The sequence below is a fragment of the Mustelus asterias genome, chromosome 20 (assembly GCF_964213995.1).
Source record: "Mustelus asterias chromosome 20, sMusAst1.hap1.1, whole genome shotgun sequence".
Taxonomy (NCBI): Eukaryota; Metazoa; Chordata; class Chondrichthyes; order Carcharhiniformes; family Triakidae; genus Mustelus; species Mustelus asterias.
The window spans coordinates 3,506,141-3,521,969 of NC_135820.1; the positions used below are offsets into that span (position 1 = coordinate 3,506,141).

At 47.7% G+C, this 15,829-nt stretch overlaps 1 protein-coding gene across 1 annotated transcript in view; it reads right to left on the bottom strand.

Moving 5' to 3' along the window:
• Positions 1-15,829, bottom strand: part of LOC144508731 (uncharacterized) — a 107,156-nt gene that overhangs the window by 65,591 nt on the left and 25,736 nt on the right. Inside the window, exons 4-6 of the mRNA XM_078237039.1 lie at positions 14,526-14,628; positions 9,897-10,036; positions 6,485-6,589 (exon numbers count right to left, since the gene is read on the bottom strand). Of these exons, the coding sequence (XP_078093165.1) occupies positions 6,485-6,589; positions 9,897-10,036; positions 14,526-14,628 (348 nt within the window). The remainder of the gene's footprint in view (positions 1-6,484; positions 6,590-9,896; positions 10,037-14,525; positions 14,629-15,829) is intronic.

Consider the following 15,829-nt stretch of genomic DNA (forward strand, 5'->3'; position numbering starts at 1 on the left):
AAAAACATATTTTGCTGTGATCATTTTCAAGTGTACCAATCGTTACATTCAATGTTTTCACATCATACAGTTGTGCTTTGTGTGAGCTTTCTCTTTTACGCATTTCCCCCTTTGCTGAATGAAATTTGCTTCACAGTCCTGCTTCCCGCAGCCTCCCCTCTCCTAATCTCCCCTCTGCAACCTCCCCTCTCCCTGTCCCTCCTCGTCCAGCCTCCCCCACTCTCCCCTTATCCAGCCTCCCCCAACCTCCCCTCCCCCATTCTCCCCTCCTCCCACCCCCCCCACCCTCCTCTCCCCCAACCTCCCCTCCCCCACTCTCCCCTCCTCCCACCTCCCCATCCTCCTCTCCCCCAACCTCCCCTCCCCCACTCTCCCCTCCTACAGCCTCCCCACCCTCCCCTCCCCCAGTCCCTCCTCGTCCAGCCTCCCCCACTCTCCCCTCATCCAGCCTCCCCCAACCTCCCCTCCTCTCATCTCCCTACGCTCCTCTCCCCCAGCCACCCCTCCCACAGCCTCCCCTCCCCCACACTCCTCTCCCCAGCCTCCTCTCCTCCAGCCTCCTCTCCCCTCGTGTTCCCTCCCCCAGCCTCCCCTCCCCCAACCTCCTCTCCCCCAGCCTCTTCTCCCCCAGCCTCCTCTCCCCTAGTGTTCCCTCACCGAGCTGAGCCTCCCCCACCCTGCCCTTCCCCAGCCCCCTCTCCCCCAGCCACCCCTCCCCCAGCCTCCCCTCCCCCAGCCTCCTCTCCCCCAGTCCCCCCATCCCCCAGTCTCCCCTCCCCCAGTCTCCCCTCCCCCAGCCACTCCTCCCCCAGCCTCCCGTCCCCCAACCTCCTCTCTCCCAGCCTCCCCTCCCAGCCTCCCCTCCCCCAGCCTCCTCTCCCCCAGTCCCCCCCTCCCCCAGTCATCCCTCCCCCACCCTCCAATCCCCCACCCTACCCTCCCCCACCCTCCCCTCCGCCACCCTCTTCTCCCCCAGCCTCCTCTCCCCCAGCCTCCCCTCCCAGCCTCCTCTGCCTCAGACTCCGCTCCCCCAGCCTCCCCTCCCCCAGCTTCCTCCCCCCCCCCCCAGCCTCCCCTCCTCCAGCCTCCCCTTCCCGAGACTCCCGTCCCCCAGCCTCCGCTCCCGCAGCCTCCCCACCCCCGGTATCCTCTCCTCCTCCCCGCTCCCAGCCTCCCCTCCCCCAGCATCCTCCCCCCTCTCAGCCCTGCTCCCAGCCACCCTCCCCCAGCCTCCCCTCCCCCAGCCTCCCCTCCCCCGGCCTCCCCACTCCCGGTATCCTCTCCCCCTGCCCGCTCCCAGCTTCCCCTCCCCCAGCCTCCCCCAGCCTCCCCTCCCCCAGCCTCCCCTCCCCCAGCCTCCCCACTCCCGGTATCCTCTCCCCCAGCCTCCCCTCCCCCAGCCTCCCCTCTACCAGACAACCCTCCCAGACTCACCTTCCCCTACTTTCTCTTCCCCACCCTTCCCCTCCCAATCCCCCCTTCCTCAGCCTCCCCTCTCCTCGCCCCCTGTTTTTTTTTGTCTTATTTTACCTTTCAGGTTGCTGCCGTGCCATTCACACCTCCTCTGGATGCATCTTTTGTTGTATTTTCTTGCCCCAGCTCCACGCTCCTCAGCCCTAAATCTGCAACTCTCTTGCCGTTGAATCTCTCCAGTCTTCCCCCTTCATCAGAGACCTCAGCTTTTGTCCCTTTTCCCCCACTGCCTCAATCCACCCATTTAAACCCATGACCAGAAGACCATAAGATTTCAAAGCAGAATTGGGCAATTGGGCCCATTGAGTTTGCTCCGCCATTCGATCCATGGCTGATAAACTTCTCAACCCCATTCTCCTGCCTTTTCCCAGTAACCTTTGATCCCCTTACCAATTACCGATCTCTATCTTAAATGCACTCAATAGCCTGACTTCTACAGCCTTCTGTGACAATAAGTTCCACAAATTAGAAACACAGAAACTTTGATTTGATTTATTACTTCACATGTATTAGTATCCGGTAAAAAGTATTGTTTCTTGCGTGCCATACAGACAAAGAATACCGTTCATAGAGAAGGAAAGGGGAGAGTGCAGAATGTCGTGTTACAGTCACAGCTCGGGTATCAAGAAAGATCAACTTAGTGCGAGGTAGGTCCATTCAAAAGTCTGCAGGGAAGCAGGGAAGAAGCTGCTCTTAAGTCGGTTGGTACGTGACCTCAGATTTTTATATACTTTTCCCGACAGAAGAAGGTGGAAGAGAGAATAACCGGAGTGCGTGGGGTCCTTAATTATGCTGGCTGCTTTGCCGAGGCAGCGGGAAGTATAGACAGAGTCAATGAATGGGATGCTGGTTTGCGTGATGGATTGGGCTGCAAACATAGAAACTAGAAGCAGGAGTAGGCCATTCGGCCCTTTGAGCCTGCTCTGCCATTTATTTTAATCATTATTGAATTCAATATCCTGATCCCCCCTTCCCCCCATATCCCTTGATCCCTTTAACCCCAAGAGCTATATCTAATTTCTTCTTGAAATCACACAATGTTTTAGCCTCACCTACTTTCTGTGGTAGTGAATTCCAGACATTCATAACCCTCCGGGTGAAGAAAGCTCTTCTCACTTCAGTTGTAAAAGGTTTACCCCTTATCCTCAAACTGTGACCCCACAGTCCTAGACTCCCCCACCATTGGGAATATTCTTTCTGATTCTACCCTGTTCAACCCTGTTAGAATGTTATAAGTTTCTATGAGATCCCCTCTCACTCTTCTAAACTCCAGTGAATATAATCCTAACCGACTTAGTCTTTCCTCATATGGCAGACCTGCCATCCCAGGGATCAGCCTGATAAACCTTCACTGAACTCCCTCTATAGCAAGGACATCCTTCCTCAGATAAAGACACAAAAACTGCACACAATTCTCCAGGTGTGGCCTCCCCAACACCCTACACAAGTGTAGCAAAACATCCCTATACTCAAATCCTCTTGCTGTGAAGGCCAACATACCATTTGCCTTCTTTACTGCCTGCTGTACCTGCGCACTTACTTTCAACGACTGATGCACGAGGACACCAAAGTCTCGCTGAGTATCTGCCTCTCAATTTACATCCATTCAAGTAATAATCTATCTTCCTATTATTGCTACCAAAGTGGATAACCACACATTTATCCACATTATACTGCATCTTCCATGCAGATGCCCACACCCTCAGCCTGTCCAAATAATGCTGAAGCATCTCTGCATCCTCCTCACAGCTCACCCTCCCAAACTCTGGCTGAAGAAATTCCTCCTCATCTCAGTTCTAAATGGCCGTCCCTTTACTTTGAGGCCCTTGGATCCTCGTCACTCAAAGAACAAAGAACAGTACAGCACAGGAAACAGGCCCTTCGGCCCTCCAAGCCTGTGCCGCTCCTTGGTCCAACTAGACCAATCGTTTGCATCCCTCCATTCCCAGGCTGCTCATGTGACTATCCAGGTAACTCTTAAACGATGTCAGCATGCCTGCCTCCACCACCCTACTTGGCAGCGCATTCCAGGCCCCCACCACCCTCTGTGTAAAAAACATCCTTCTGATATCTGAGTTATACTTCGCCCCTCTCACCTTGAGCCCGTGACCCCTCGTGATCGTCACCTCCGACCTGGGAAAAAGCTTCCCACTGTTCACCCTATCTATCCCCTTCATAATCTTGTACACCTCTATTAGATCTCCCCTCATTCTCCGTCTTTCCAGGGAGAACAACCCCAGTTTACCCAATCTCTCCTCATAGCTAAGACCCTCCATACCAAGCAACATCCTGGTAAACCTTCTCTGCACTCTCTCTAACGCCTCCCGTCCTTCTGGTAGTGCGGCGACCAGAACTGGACGCAGTACTCCAAATGTGGCCTAACCAGCGTTCTATACAGCTGCATCATCAGACGTCAGCTTTTATACTCTATACCCCGTCCTATAAAGGCAAGCATGCCATATGCCTTCTTCACCACCTTCTCCACCTGTGTTGCCACCTTCAAGGATTTGTGGACTTGCACACCTAGGTCCCTCTGTGTTTCTATACTCCTGGTGACTCTGCCATTTATTGTATAACTCCTCCCTACATTATTTCTTCCAAAATGCATCACTTCGCATTTATCCGGATTAAACTCCATCTGCCACCTCTCCGCCCAATTTTCCAGCCTATCTATATCCTACTGTATTGCCCGACAATGCTCTTCGCTATCCGCAAGTCCAGCCATCTTCGTGTCATCCGCAAACTTGCTGATTACACCAGTTACACCTTCTTCCAAATCATTTATATATATCACAAATAGCACTCCTACGAATGGGAGCATCTTCTCCACATCCACTCTATCCAGGCCTTTCAGTATTCTATAACTTTCACTTAGATTTCCCCTCGCCCTTCTAATCTCCATCGAGACCCAGAGTCCTCAGATGCTTCTTATACATCAAGCTTCGGTGAACCTCCTCTGGACCCTCTCCAAGGCCAGCACATCCTTCCTTAGAAACGGAGTCCAAAATTGCTCACAATATTCTAAATGTGGTCTCACCAGAGTCGAATAAAGCCTCAACAGTACATCCCTGCTTTCGCATTCTAGTCCTCCACTGATCAATTTTCCCAGTTCTCATGAATGATCACCTTCAGAATCACAGAATTATTATGGAGAAGGAGGCCATTCAGCCTATCGTGTCCAGCCCCACTCTCAAATCGATTAAATGCCATTCCCCTGCTTTTTCCCCGTACCCCTGCACGTTGTTTCTACTTCGTGATCATCTAATTGGACGGTACGGTGACACAGTGGTTAGCACCGCTGCCTCACAGCGTCAGGGACCCGGGTTTGATTCCCGGCTTTGGTCACTGTCTGTGCGGAGTCTGCACGTTCTCCCCGTGTCTGCGTGGGTTTCCTCCGGGTGCTCCGGTTTCCTCCCACAAGTCCCAAGATGTGCGGATCAGGTGGATTGGCCAAGCTAAATTGCCCCTTAATGTCAGGGGGACTCAGAGAGTAAATGCACAGGGTTATGGGGATAGGGCCTGGGTGGGATTGTGGTCAGAGCAGGCTCAATGGGCCGAACGGCCTCCTTCTGCACTGTAGGATTCTATGATTCTAATGCCCTCTCAAACACCTCGATTGAATCTGCTTCCACCACACTGCCAGGCAGTGCATTCCAGACCTCAAACATTCGCCGTGTGGATAAGGTTTTACTCACATCACAATTGCCTGAAACATTAAACCTGTTTCTCTCTCCATAGATGCTGCCTGACCTGCTGCACACTTCCAGAAGTTTCCATCCTTAATTTTTTTACTAATGCACATAGGGATTCGGAGCTGAAGAAGGCAACTTCAGTCCTTCGAACCTACTCCGCCATTCAATCCGATCATGGCTGATCTCTCCCTGGTTTCAAATCCACGTCCCCACCTGTTCCCCATATTCCTTTAACCCAGTTTTTGTTGGAAATACATCTATCTCTTCCTTGCAGCCATTCAACGATTCAGACTCCACCGTGCTATGGGGCAGCGAGTTCCACAAATTCATCACCCTCTGCGAGAACTAGTTCTTCCATGGAGTCACAGAGTCATAGAGGTTTAAGACATGGAAAACAGGCCCTTTGGCCCAACTTGTCCATGCCGCCCTTTTCTCACGACTAAGCCATTCCCAATTGTCTGTGTGTGGCCCATATCCCTCTATACCCATTTTACCCATGTAACTGTCCAAACGCTTTTTAAAAGACAAAATTGTACCCGCCTCTACCTCTGGCAGCTTAGTCCACACATTCACCACTCTCTGTGTGAAAACATTGCCCCTCTGAACCCTTTTGTATCTCTCCCCTCTCACCTTAAACTTAAGCCCTCTTGTTTTAGACTCCCCTACATTTGGGAAAAGATATTGATTATCTAGCTGATCTGTGCCCCTCATTATTTTATAGACCTCTATAAGATCACCCCTAAGCATCTTACGCTCCAGAGAAAAATGTCCCAGTCTATCCAAACTCTCCTTATAACTCAAACCATCAAGTCCCAGGAGCATCCTAGTAAATCTTTTTTGCACTCTTACTAGTTTAATAATAGGGTGACCAGAACTGCACAACAGCATTCCAAGTGTGGCCTTACGACTTCTTGTACAACTTCAACAAGACGTCCCAACTCTTGTATTCAAAGTTCTGACCAATGAAACCAAGCATGCCGAATGCCTTCTTTACCACCCTGTCCACCTGTGGCTCCACTTTCAATTCGTTATGAACTTATACCCCTAAATCTCTTTGTTCTATAACACTCCCCAACGCCCAACCATTAACTCATCTCAGAATGAATGCCATTCACTCCTTGTCGGACCCAACAAGTGGTAAAACTCCCAGAAGGGGGGCCGGGAGATTCACCTCATGGGTCATGTAAATTGGGTGGCATTTCATGGATACTTCATTCCCCGCCTTGCATGGTATGCGTTTCCCGTGGCTGTGACGAACATCTAAAGAACTTCTTGGAAGCAATCAGTGCAATAATGCATGTCAAAAATTAATCATTCACCTTGCATTTTTCGCTTCCTCCACAGTAACGCCACCGTCAACACAGTGACAATGAAAGCCACAAGAACAGCCGCAATAATAACCTTCTTTAAAAAGTCATCATCACCTGCGGAAACACATTTGAAATGAATGAGGACAATGTCACTCAAAACAGTAAACAGAGCGGACAGAATGTACTTGATGGTAATTGAGAAAATAGACTGTGGGCATTCTACAAATGCTTTACTGTTGTGTAATTATGGTATAGAGGGCGCAGCAATCAGTAATAATATAATACATTTAATTGTCATTTGTGAAGAGAAATTTTATTTGCTCCTGTTAGGGAACAGATCAGAAACACCAATGTGTATTATGAAGTTAGACCCCAACTATTTTTGAATTTGGCATTAGAGTGATTTAAGTTTAAGTTTATTTATTAGTGTCGCAAGCCGGTTTAAGTTAACACAGCAATGAAGTTACTGTGAAAATCCCCTAATCATCATCCACCAATGCCTGTTTGGGTACACTGAAGGTGAATTTAGCACCTAACAAGCAAGTCTTTCAGACCACGAGAGGAAACTGGAGCACCCGGAAGAAACCCAGAAGAGCTCCTGCTCCTTGCCAATCCAAACAGAAACTGCCTGCCTTTTTCTCTTTAAGCCTCACTCTTCCCATTAGCACAGGACTCTCTCTTGTCAATCTACCTAATTAAGCCCTACTCTGAAACACAGGGGAAAAATCCAAAACATAACAAAGCTGCATTAATTCAGATTAAAACAAACAGTCCAATAGTTAGGAGAAATTATGCTTCTGCATTCTCCGCAGTTGGGCTGCCTGGAGCAGACAAAGCGGCACCAGGTAAACAGACTTGAACATTAACATCTTCTTCACAAGAAGCATGGCACAAAATATATTTATTAATGGCACAGTATGGTCACACTGCACATTCAAGGTTTAAAGCTTGAAGTTTATTTATCAGTGTCAGAAGTAGGCTTACATTAACACTGCAATTAAGTTATTGTGAAAATCCCCTATTCGCCAAACTCCGGGGCCTGTTTGGGTACACTGAGGGAGAATTTTGCATGGCCAATGCACCTAACCCGTACATCTTTGGAGTGTGGGAGAAAACCGGAGCACCCGGAAGAAACCCATGCTGTCATGGGAAGAATGTGCTGACTCCACACAGACAGTGACCCAAGCTGGGAATCGAACCCGGGTCCCTGGCGCCCTGAGGCAGCAGTGCTAACCACTGTGCTACTGTGCCGCCCATTTAGTCACATGTTAACATGGTATCAAACTTTGTATTTATAACATTATTATTGTGAATAAATGTTTTCCATTAAACTTTACAAAATTCTACAAATGCTTTACTGAAACAAAATGAAATATTTCAATATGAAATTATTGAAATATACAGAACAGTTAAATATGAGAATTATAAAATGAAGTAGGCAAGGCAGAAGAATACTAATGATAAACACATTTAGATTTCCACGGCCCAAAATATCAACTTTTTTTTGATCATCTAACCAGCACATCTTTCGGACTGTGGGAGGAAGCCGGAACACCCGGAGGAAACCCACACAGACACAGGGAGAACGTGCAGACTCTGCACAGGCAGTGACCCGAGGGCAATTGGAACTGGGAAATCAATCGTGGCCTCGCCTACAATTCCCATATCCCATAAAAGAGTTTAAGAAAAAGTTTCAACAAATAAGGAATTGAAATGTAAGTACAAAAGAAATACAATTGCATCACAATTAATGCATGAGTTGATTATTTTCTCAAGACTCCTGACAATTAAACACTGATGAACAACAAGATTTCGCTGACAATATTTCACTGGTTTGTCTGAGAGGAGGTATGAAAGTCTGGAGATGTGTTTTCAAAATAATCCAAATTCCTTTTTACTTGGTGCCCCCTCTGATATTTTGTAATTGTTGACATGTTAGGAGAAAAAACAATCTTTTTAAACCTTTGGGAAAAGAACATAGAAAAACTACAGCACAAACAGGCCCTTCGGCCCACAAGTTGCGCCGGTCATGTCCCTACCTACTTCGGCCTATATATAGGCTTACCTATCACCCTCAATCCTATTAAGTCCCATGTACTCATCTAGGAGTCTCTTAAAAGACCCTATCGAGTTTGCCTCCACCACCATTGACGGCAGCCGATTCCACTCACCCACCACCCTCTGAGGGAAAAACTTACCCCTGACATCTCCTCTGTACCTACTCCCCAGCACCTTAAACCTGTGTCCTCTTGGCGTATTGCATAATTGGATACATAATCTACAAGGCACAAGTCAGGGGTGTGATGGAATATTCCCCACTTGCTTGGATGGGTGGAGCTCCAACAACACTCAAGAAACTCGACACCATCCAGGACAAAGCAGCCCCGCTTGATTGGCACCACATCCACAAACATCCACTCCCTCCACCACCGACGCTCAGTAGCAGCCGTGTGAACCATCTACAAGATGCACTGCAGGAACACAGTAACCCTCATTCAGTGGCACAGTGGTTAGCACTGCTGCCTCACAGTACCAGGGACCCAAGTTCAATTCCGGCCTCGGGTCACTGTCTGTGTGGAGTTTTTACGTTCTCCCCGTGTTTGCGTTGGCTTCTTCCTGGTGTTCTGGTTTCCTCCCACAGTCCAAAGATGTGCAAGTTAGGTGCATTGGCCATGCTAAATTGCCCCTAGAGTCAGGGGATTAGCAGGGTAAATATGTGGGGTTACGGGAATAGGGCCTGGGTGGGATTGTGGTTGGTGCAGACTTGATGAGCCGAATGGCCTCCTTCTGTACTGTAGAGATTCTACGAACTGCATCTTCCAAAACTGTTGTCTCTAACACTTAGAAGGGCAAGGGCATGGGAACATAATGATCTGGAGGTTCCCCTCCAAGTCACTCACCATCCTGACTTGGAAATGTATCAGCCGTTCCTTCACTGTGGCTGGGCAAAAATCCTGGAACTCCCTTTCTAACAGCACTATGGTTGTACCTACATTTCAGGGACTGTGGCTGTTCAAGAAGGCAGCTCACCATCACCTTCTCAAGGGGCAACTGGGGTTGAGCAATAAATGCTGGCCAGCTAGCAATAAACACATCCCATAAAAGAATAAGCACAATGTTCAGGTCAGCCAGGGTTATCAGAGCAGAGAAAACAACAGCTCCTCGAGAAGATTGGGGGTAAAGTGGGTGAAATGGTGGCTCTGAAAAGATGCCCGATGCTTTGAGTCTGTGAATCACTCATCATTGAAACAATAAATTACATTTTTATAGCGCCTCTCACAATCTCCACCAGTCTCAAAGTGAGCTCATCATTCCAATGACCTAATCTGATATTGGTTGTTGAATAATCTCTGTCACCATTGTGTCCATGAACAAAATGAAAGGAATCAGTCACTTTCTATTACAATTCATTTATAAATACCTTTAATATAGTCTTTAAATATTATCTCAATTGTGGCATTTCCAGTCCCGATTGAATTGCTCATAAGACAGCTCACGTTTCCATTCATCCCGGTCTTTACGAACACTGAAGTTTTGTTTGTCTCCACTCCTTCTGGTAACCTTGGAAAAGCCAACAACACACATTGAAGAAATGTCCTGGTGACTAAATCCAGGTGATTAATGTTAACTCTGGGCTCGATGGAGCAGCCAACCCATTCTGCATTCCTCCAGCTTGTACCTACCACTGGTTGGACGGGTAGGGGACGTCAGGAGGGGTGTATAATGGGGCACAAGTGATACAGATGGTATTAATAAGTTAAGGACAAATGAAAGGAAATAGGAATGACCCTGGTAATTATAGGCCGGTTAGTCTTACTTCAGTGGTCGGTAAGTTAATGGAAAAGGTCCTGAGAGATATTTATGACCATTTAGAAAGATGCAGCTTAATCTGGGATCGTCAACACGGATTCGTGAAGGGTAAGTCTTGCCTCACAAATTTGATTGAATTCTTTGAGGAGGTAACTAAGTGTGTTGATGAAGGTAGGGCAGTTGATGCTGTATACATGGATTTTAGTAAGGCATTTGATAAGGTTCCCCATGGTCGGCTCATGAAGAAAGTAAGGAGGTGTGGGATAGATTGGATAAGTAACTGGCTATCTCATAGAAGACAGAGGGTGGTGGTGGATGGAAGATTTTCAGACTGGAGACCAGTTACCAGCGGTGTACCACAGGGATCAGTGCTGGGTCCTCTTCTATTTGTGATTTCTATCAATGACTTGGAGGAGGGGGCTGAAGGGTGGATCAGTAAATTTGCTGATGACACCAAGATTGGTGGAGTAGTGGATGAGGTGGAGGGCTGTTGTAGGCTGCAAAGAGACATTGATAGGATGCAGAGCTGGGCTGAAACATGGCAGATGGAGTTTAACCCTGATAAGTGCGAGGTGATTCATTTTGGTAGACAAATTTGAATGCAGATTACAGGGTCAACGGAGGGTTCTGAGGAATGTGGAGGAACAGAGAGATCTTGGGGTTCCTATCCATAGATCTCTGAAGGTTGCCACTCAAGTGGATAGAGCCGTGAACAAGGCCTTTAGTGTGTTAGCGTTTATTAACAGGGGGTTTGAGTTTAAGAGCCGTGGGGTTATGCTGCAACTGTACAGGACCTTGGTGAGACCACATTTGGAATATTGTGTGCAGTTCTGGTCACCTCACTATAAGAAGGATGTGGAAGCATTGGAGAGAGTGCAGAGGAGATTTACCAGGATGCTGCCTGGTTTGGAGGGTAGGTCTAATGAGGAAAGGTTGAGGGAGCTGGGGCTTTTCTCTTTAGAGTGGAGGAGGATGAGAGGCAACTTAATAGAGGTTTATAAGGTGATGAGGGGGATAGATAGAGTGGACGTTCAGAGACTATTTCCTCGGGTGGATGTAGCTGTTACTAGGAGGCATAACTATAAGGCTCATGGTGGGAGATATCGGAGGAATGTCCGAGGTAGGTTCTTTACTCAGAGAGTGGTTGGGGTGTGGAATGGACTGCCTGTTGTGATAGTGGAGTCGGACACTTTAGGAACTTTCAAGCGGTTATTGGATAGGCACATGGAGCACACCAGAATGATAGGGAGTGGGATAGCTTGATCTTGGTTTCGGACAAAGCTCGGTACAACATTGAGGGCCGAAGGGCCTGTACTGTGCTGTACTGGGTTAAATGGTGATGGAATAATCAAGATCGGAAGCACTGAGATAGAGGAACAATCTAAGTACATTCTGTCAATGATAAACATCAAGCTTACATCCACAAATACAATCACATTGGTGTCCAGATCACCAAAAACCTGTCCTGGTCCCCCCAGGCCGACACTATAGTTAAGAAAGCTCACCAATGCCCCTACTTTCTCAGAAGACGAAGTAAATTTGGCATGTCAGCTACGATTCTCACCAACTTTTACAGATGCACCATAGAAAGCATTCTTTCTGGTTGTGTCACAGCTTGGTATGTCTCCTGCTCTGCCCAAGGCCACAAGAAACTACAAAGGGTCTTGAACGAAGCCCAGTCCATCACTCAAACCAGCCTCCCATTCATTGACTCTGTCTACACTTCCCGCTGCCTCCGAAAAGCAGCCAGCATAATTAAGGACCCACGTACCCCGGACATTCTCTCTCCCACCTTTTTCCATTGGGAAAAGTATACAGAAGTCTGAGGTCAAATATCAACCGACACAAAAGCAGCTTCTTCCCTGCTGCCATCAGATTTTTGAATGGTCCTACCGCGCACTAAGTTGATCTTTCTCTGCACCCTATCTATGACTGTAGCATTACATTCTGTACTTTCTTTTCCTTCTCTATGAATGGTATGCTTTTTCTGTAGAGCATCCAAGAAACAATACTTTTCACTGCATCGCAATACATGTGACAATAATAAATCAAATCAAATCAAATGAAAACATTTAGATTCACTCGGGTAAGAGGCATGACCAGGTGAGCTGAGTAATCTCTGTAAGTCCAACAGCATCAGCATGAGGGTGATAACATGTCTAATTCAGTCACTAGAGTGCATTGTTACACTCCATGGAGCTGAGAATTGGACTCTGAAGGGTGAAGTTGAGTGAAGAACAGCTTTTGAAATAAGCTTTTGGTGGAGGATGCTTCGAATCAGTCGGAATGACAGAAAGACAAACGAGGGGGTCAGATCAAGAGGAGGAGTTGAGGAGTCAAAAGGGTTTTTGAAAACGGTAACAGAAAGTAAGGGGAGGTGATGGCCCAGTGATATTGTTGCTAGATAATTAATCCAGAAACTCAGTGAATGTTCTGGGGACCCGGGTTCGAATCCCGTCACAGCAGCTCGTGGAATCTGAATTTTTTAAACATCTGGAATTAAGAATCTGCTGATTGCTGATTGTGGGAAAAACCCATCTGGTTCACTAATGTCCTTTAGGGAAAGAAATCTGCCGTCCTTACCTCGTCTCACCTTCATGTGACTCCAGAGCCACAGCAATGTGGTTGACTCTCAACTGCACCTCGGGCAGCTAGGGATGGGCACTAAATGCTGGCCAGCCAGCGACACCCATGTCCAATGAATGAAAAAAAGACAACTGCATTTGGAGTTTGGAAATGAAGACCTGAGAGTGTTGCCATGGCAACAATTGATGGAGGGAGTGAGGGTAAAGAGAAAGAAGGAGGGTTGGACAGGAGGATGCTATTGAGATTGGATTGTGGGAGGATTGTAGGAAACCAGAGAAGAAGGAAGACAATGTTGATGATCCTGCTGAGGGGAATGTGACAATAAGCAAAGATACAATGGGAGACCAATCTTCTACTGCCTGTTTCCCTTTATCACCCAAAGGGAAATCTGTCCCAAAGATTTCTGGCACAGAACCTCGTACAACAAACCATCCTAATTGCTATTTGTCAGAAGTTCTCCTGCACTCTGGGCTTCTCGATAACATCTGTTGTACATCAGTCCAATCCCACCCAGGCTACTTAGCGCGCGATACACACTCTTGTATTGTGGGTGCATTTAGACCGATATTAAACTCCAATACATTAGTTTACCCCATCATCTTATTCATAAGTATTGCCTGCATGCTAATCACACACATAATGATATCCTCCCCTTCTCCTTCCGCGCTGCCTTAACCTGCAGAGCAGATTCATTCTTAATGCTGGTTCTAGTGACCGGCCATATAAAGAACAGAAAATGCCGGATCACCTCAGCAGCTCTGGCAGCGTCTGTGGAGAGAGAGAAGCAGAGTTAACATCTCGCGACCCCATGACTCTTCTCAGAGCTGAAGAGGGGTGATGGATTATACAGTGAGAGAATGTGTCCCAGAATCGGGATGGGTTGAAGTTCATGAAAGGTGTAATGGACACAAGACAAAGGGAGTGTTAATGGCAGCATGAAGGACTAAAGAAGGTGCGGGTAGTGGCAAAGATAGCAGAATATGTGAATCGGAGAACAAAGGTCAGTGCTTATTGAAAGCAAAGCTGATGAACAAGTGACAGGTGGCCCTGTGGTGAGAGGGAGAGGGAGTGGTTGATTTGGGCCAGTAACAAGTCATGTTGGTTCTGCTCACTAAGCGGTTAAGTGGCCAAAGGACACATAACCCTGAAATACAAATGTTTTTTTTGGGTTTAGTTGTATTTTGTGGGTGTGACATTTCACTGGGCTGAAAGTGGCAACTCAGATTGTTGCATTTTTTTTTCCAACTACCCACACAATGAAACACAAACCTCCAGTTGTGTTTGTTTTATTGTTTAATCTAGTTGGTGTTCCTGGAGCTGAAGGTGCAATCTGATGATGATGAGTTTAGGAAATGACCTCGCTCTTCTCTGACAATCTATTTCCACCTGGTCACAGGATCCAGATTCTCAGTTCACTGTTTCTCATTGAAACATACATCCAGCGGCAGCCAGTGAAGATTCAGCTCTGACTCCCGTGTGTGTCCAACACATTTTCACCAATGTTGCCCTGGAAACAGCGACATGTGGAGAGAGGTTGCCGGGATAGACCTGTTTTCCCAGTTTAATGGCATGTCACAATTCTGAACCATCCATTATCTCCACAGGATCGGAAATATACACAATGAAATTCTCAATGAATTCAGCACATGTTTACCCTCGCCAAGAATAGGTTCCTGCTGGAGGATTGGCTTCCGCGACACATTTGAGGCTGACACCCCCGTTGCCATCGTCATGTATTATGGTCACTTCTGGTGGATCTATGGGGGAAATGATTGTGTTCATGTGGTCAGTGCCTCCAGTATAGCAAAGAATCCAACTTTGTATTTGTGTCAAAGTGGCCACAGCAACAAGAAACTATATTAACCATAGAAACATAGAATCATACAGTGCAGGAGGAAGCCATTTGGCCCATCGAGCTTGCACTGACAACAATCGCACCCAGGCCTTATCCCTGTAACTCCACATATTTACCCCACGAGTCCCACTGACACTAAGGGGCAATTTAACATGGCCAATCCATCTTACTTGCTCATCTTTGGACTGTGGGAAGAAACCAGAGCTCCTGGATGAACTATGCAATCTTAAAATATCAAAAAGTGATTGCTTTCAATGTCGAATGAACCACAAGCATGTGGTAGAACACAGGAGGTGGCACGGTCGCGCAGTGGTTAGCACTGCTGCCTCACAGTGCCAGGGACCCAGGTTCAATTCCGGCCTCGGGTCTCTGTCTGTGTGGTTCGCATGTTCTCCCCCTGTCCGCGTGGGTTTCCTCCGGGTGCTCCAGTTTCCTCCCACAGTCCGAAAGATGTGCTGGTTAGCTGCATTGGACATGCTAAATTCTCCCTCAGTGTACCCGAACAGGCGCCGGACTGTGGTGACTAGGAGATTTTCACGGTGACTCCTTTGCAGTGTTAATGTAAGCCTACTTGTGACACTAATAAATAACTCCACACTGTTTGTGTGGAGTTTGCACATTCTCCCCGTGTCTGCATGGGTTTACTCCGGGTGCTCCAGTTTCCTCCCACACTCCAAAGATGCTCGAGTTAGGTTGATTGGCCATGCTAAACTGCCCCTTGGTGTCAGGGGGATTAACACGTGGGGTGACGGGGATTGGGCCTGGGTGGGATTGTGGTCTGTGCAGGCTCGATGGGCTGAATGGCTTCCTTCTGCACTGTACGGTTTGTCTGATTCTATAAAACATCCATAGTTTAACATATCCCCTGGAATGTGTGACTTCCACACAAGGGGAAGTAGATATTTCGGAAGACCACCGCCTGGAGGTTCCCCTCCAAGCAACTTTCCATCCTGACTGGTAAATATATCGGCCGTCCCTTCACTGTCGCTGGGTCAAAATCTTGGAACTCCCTCCTGAACAGCGTTGTGGGCAAACCTATACCTCAGAGACTTCAGCGGTTCAAGAAGGCAGCTCACCACCATCTTCTCAAGGGGCAATTAGGG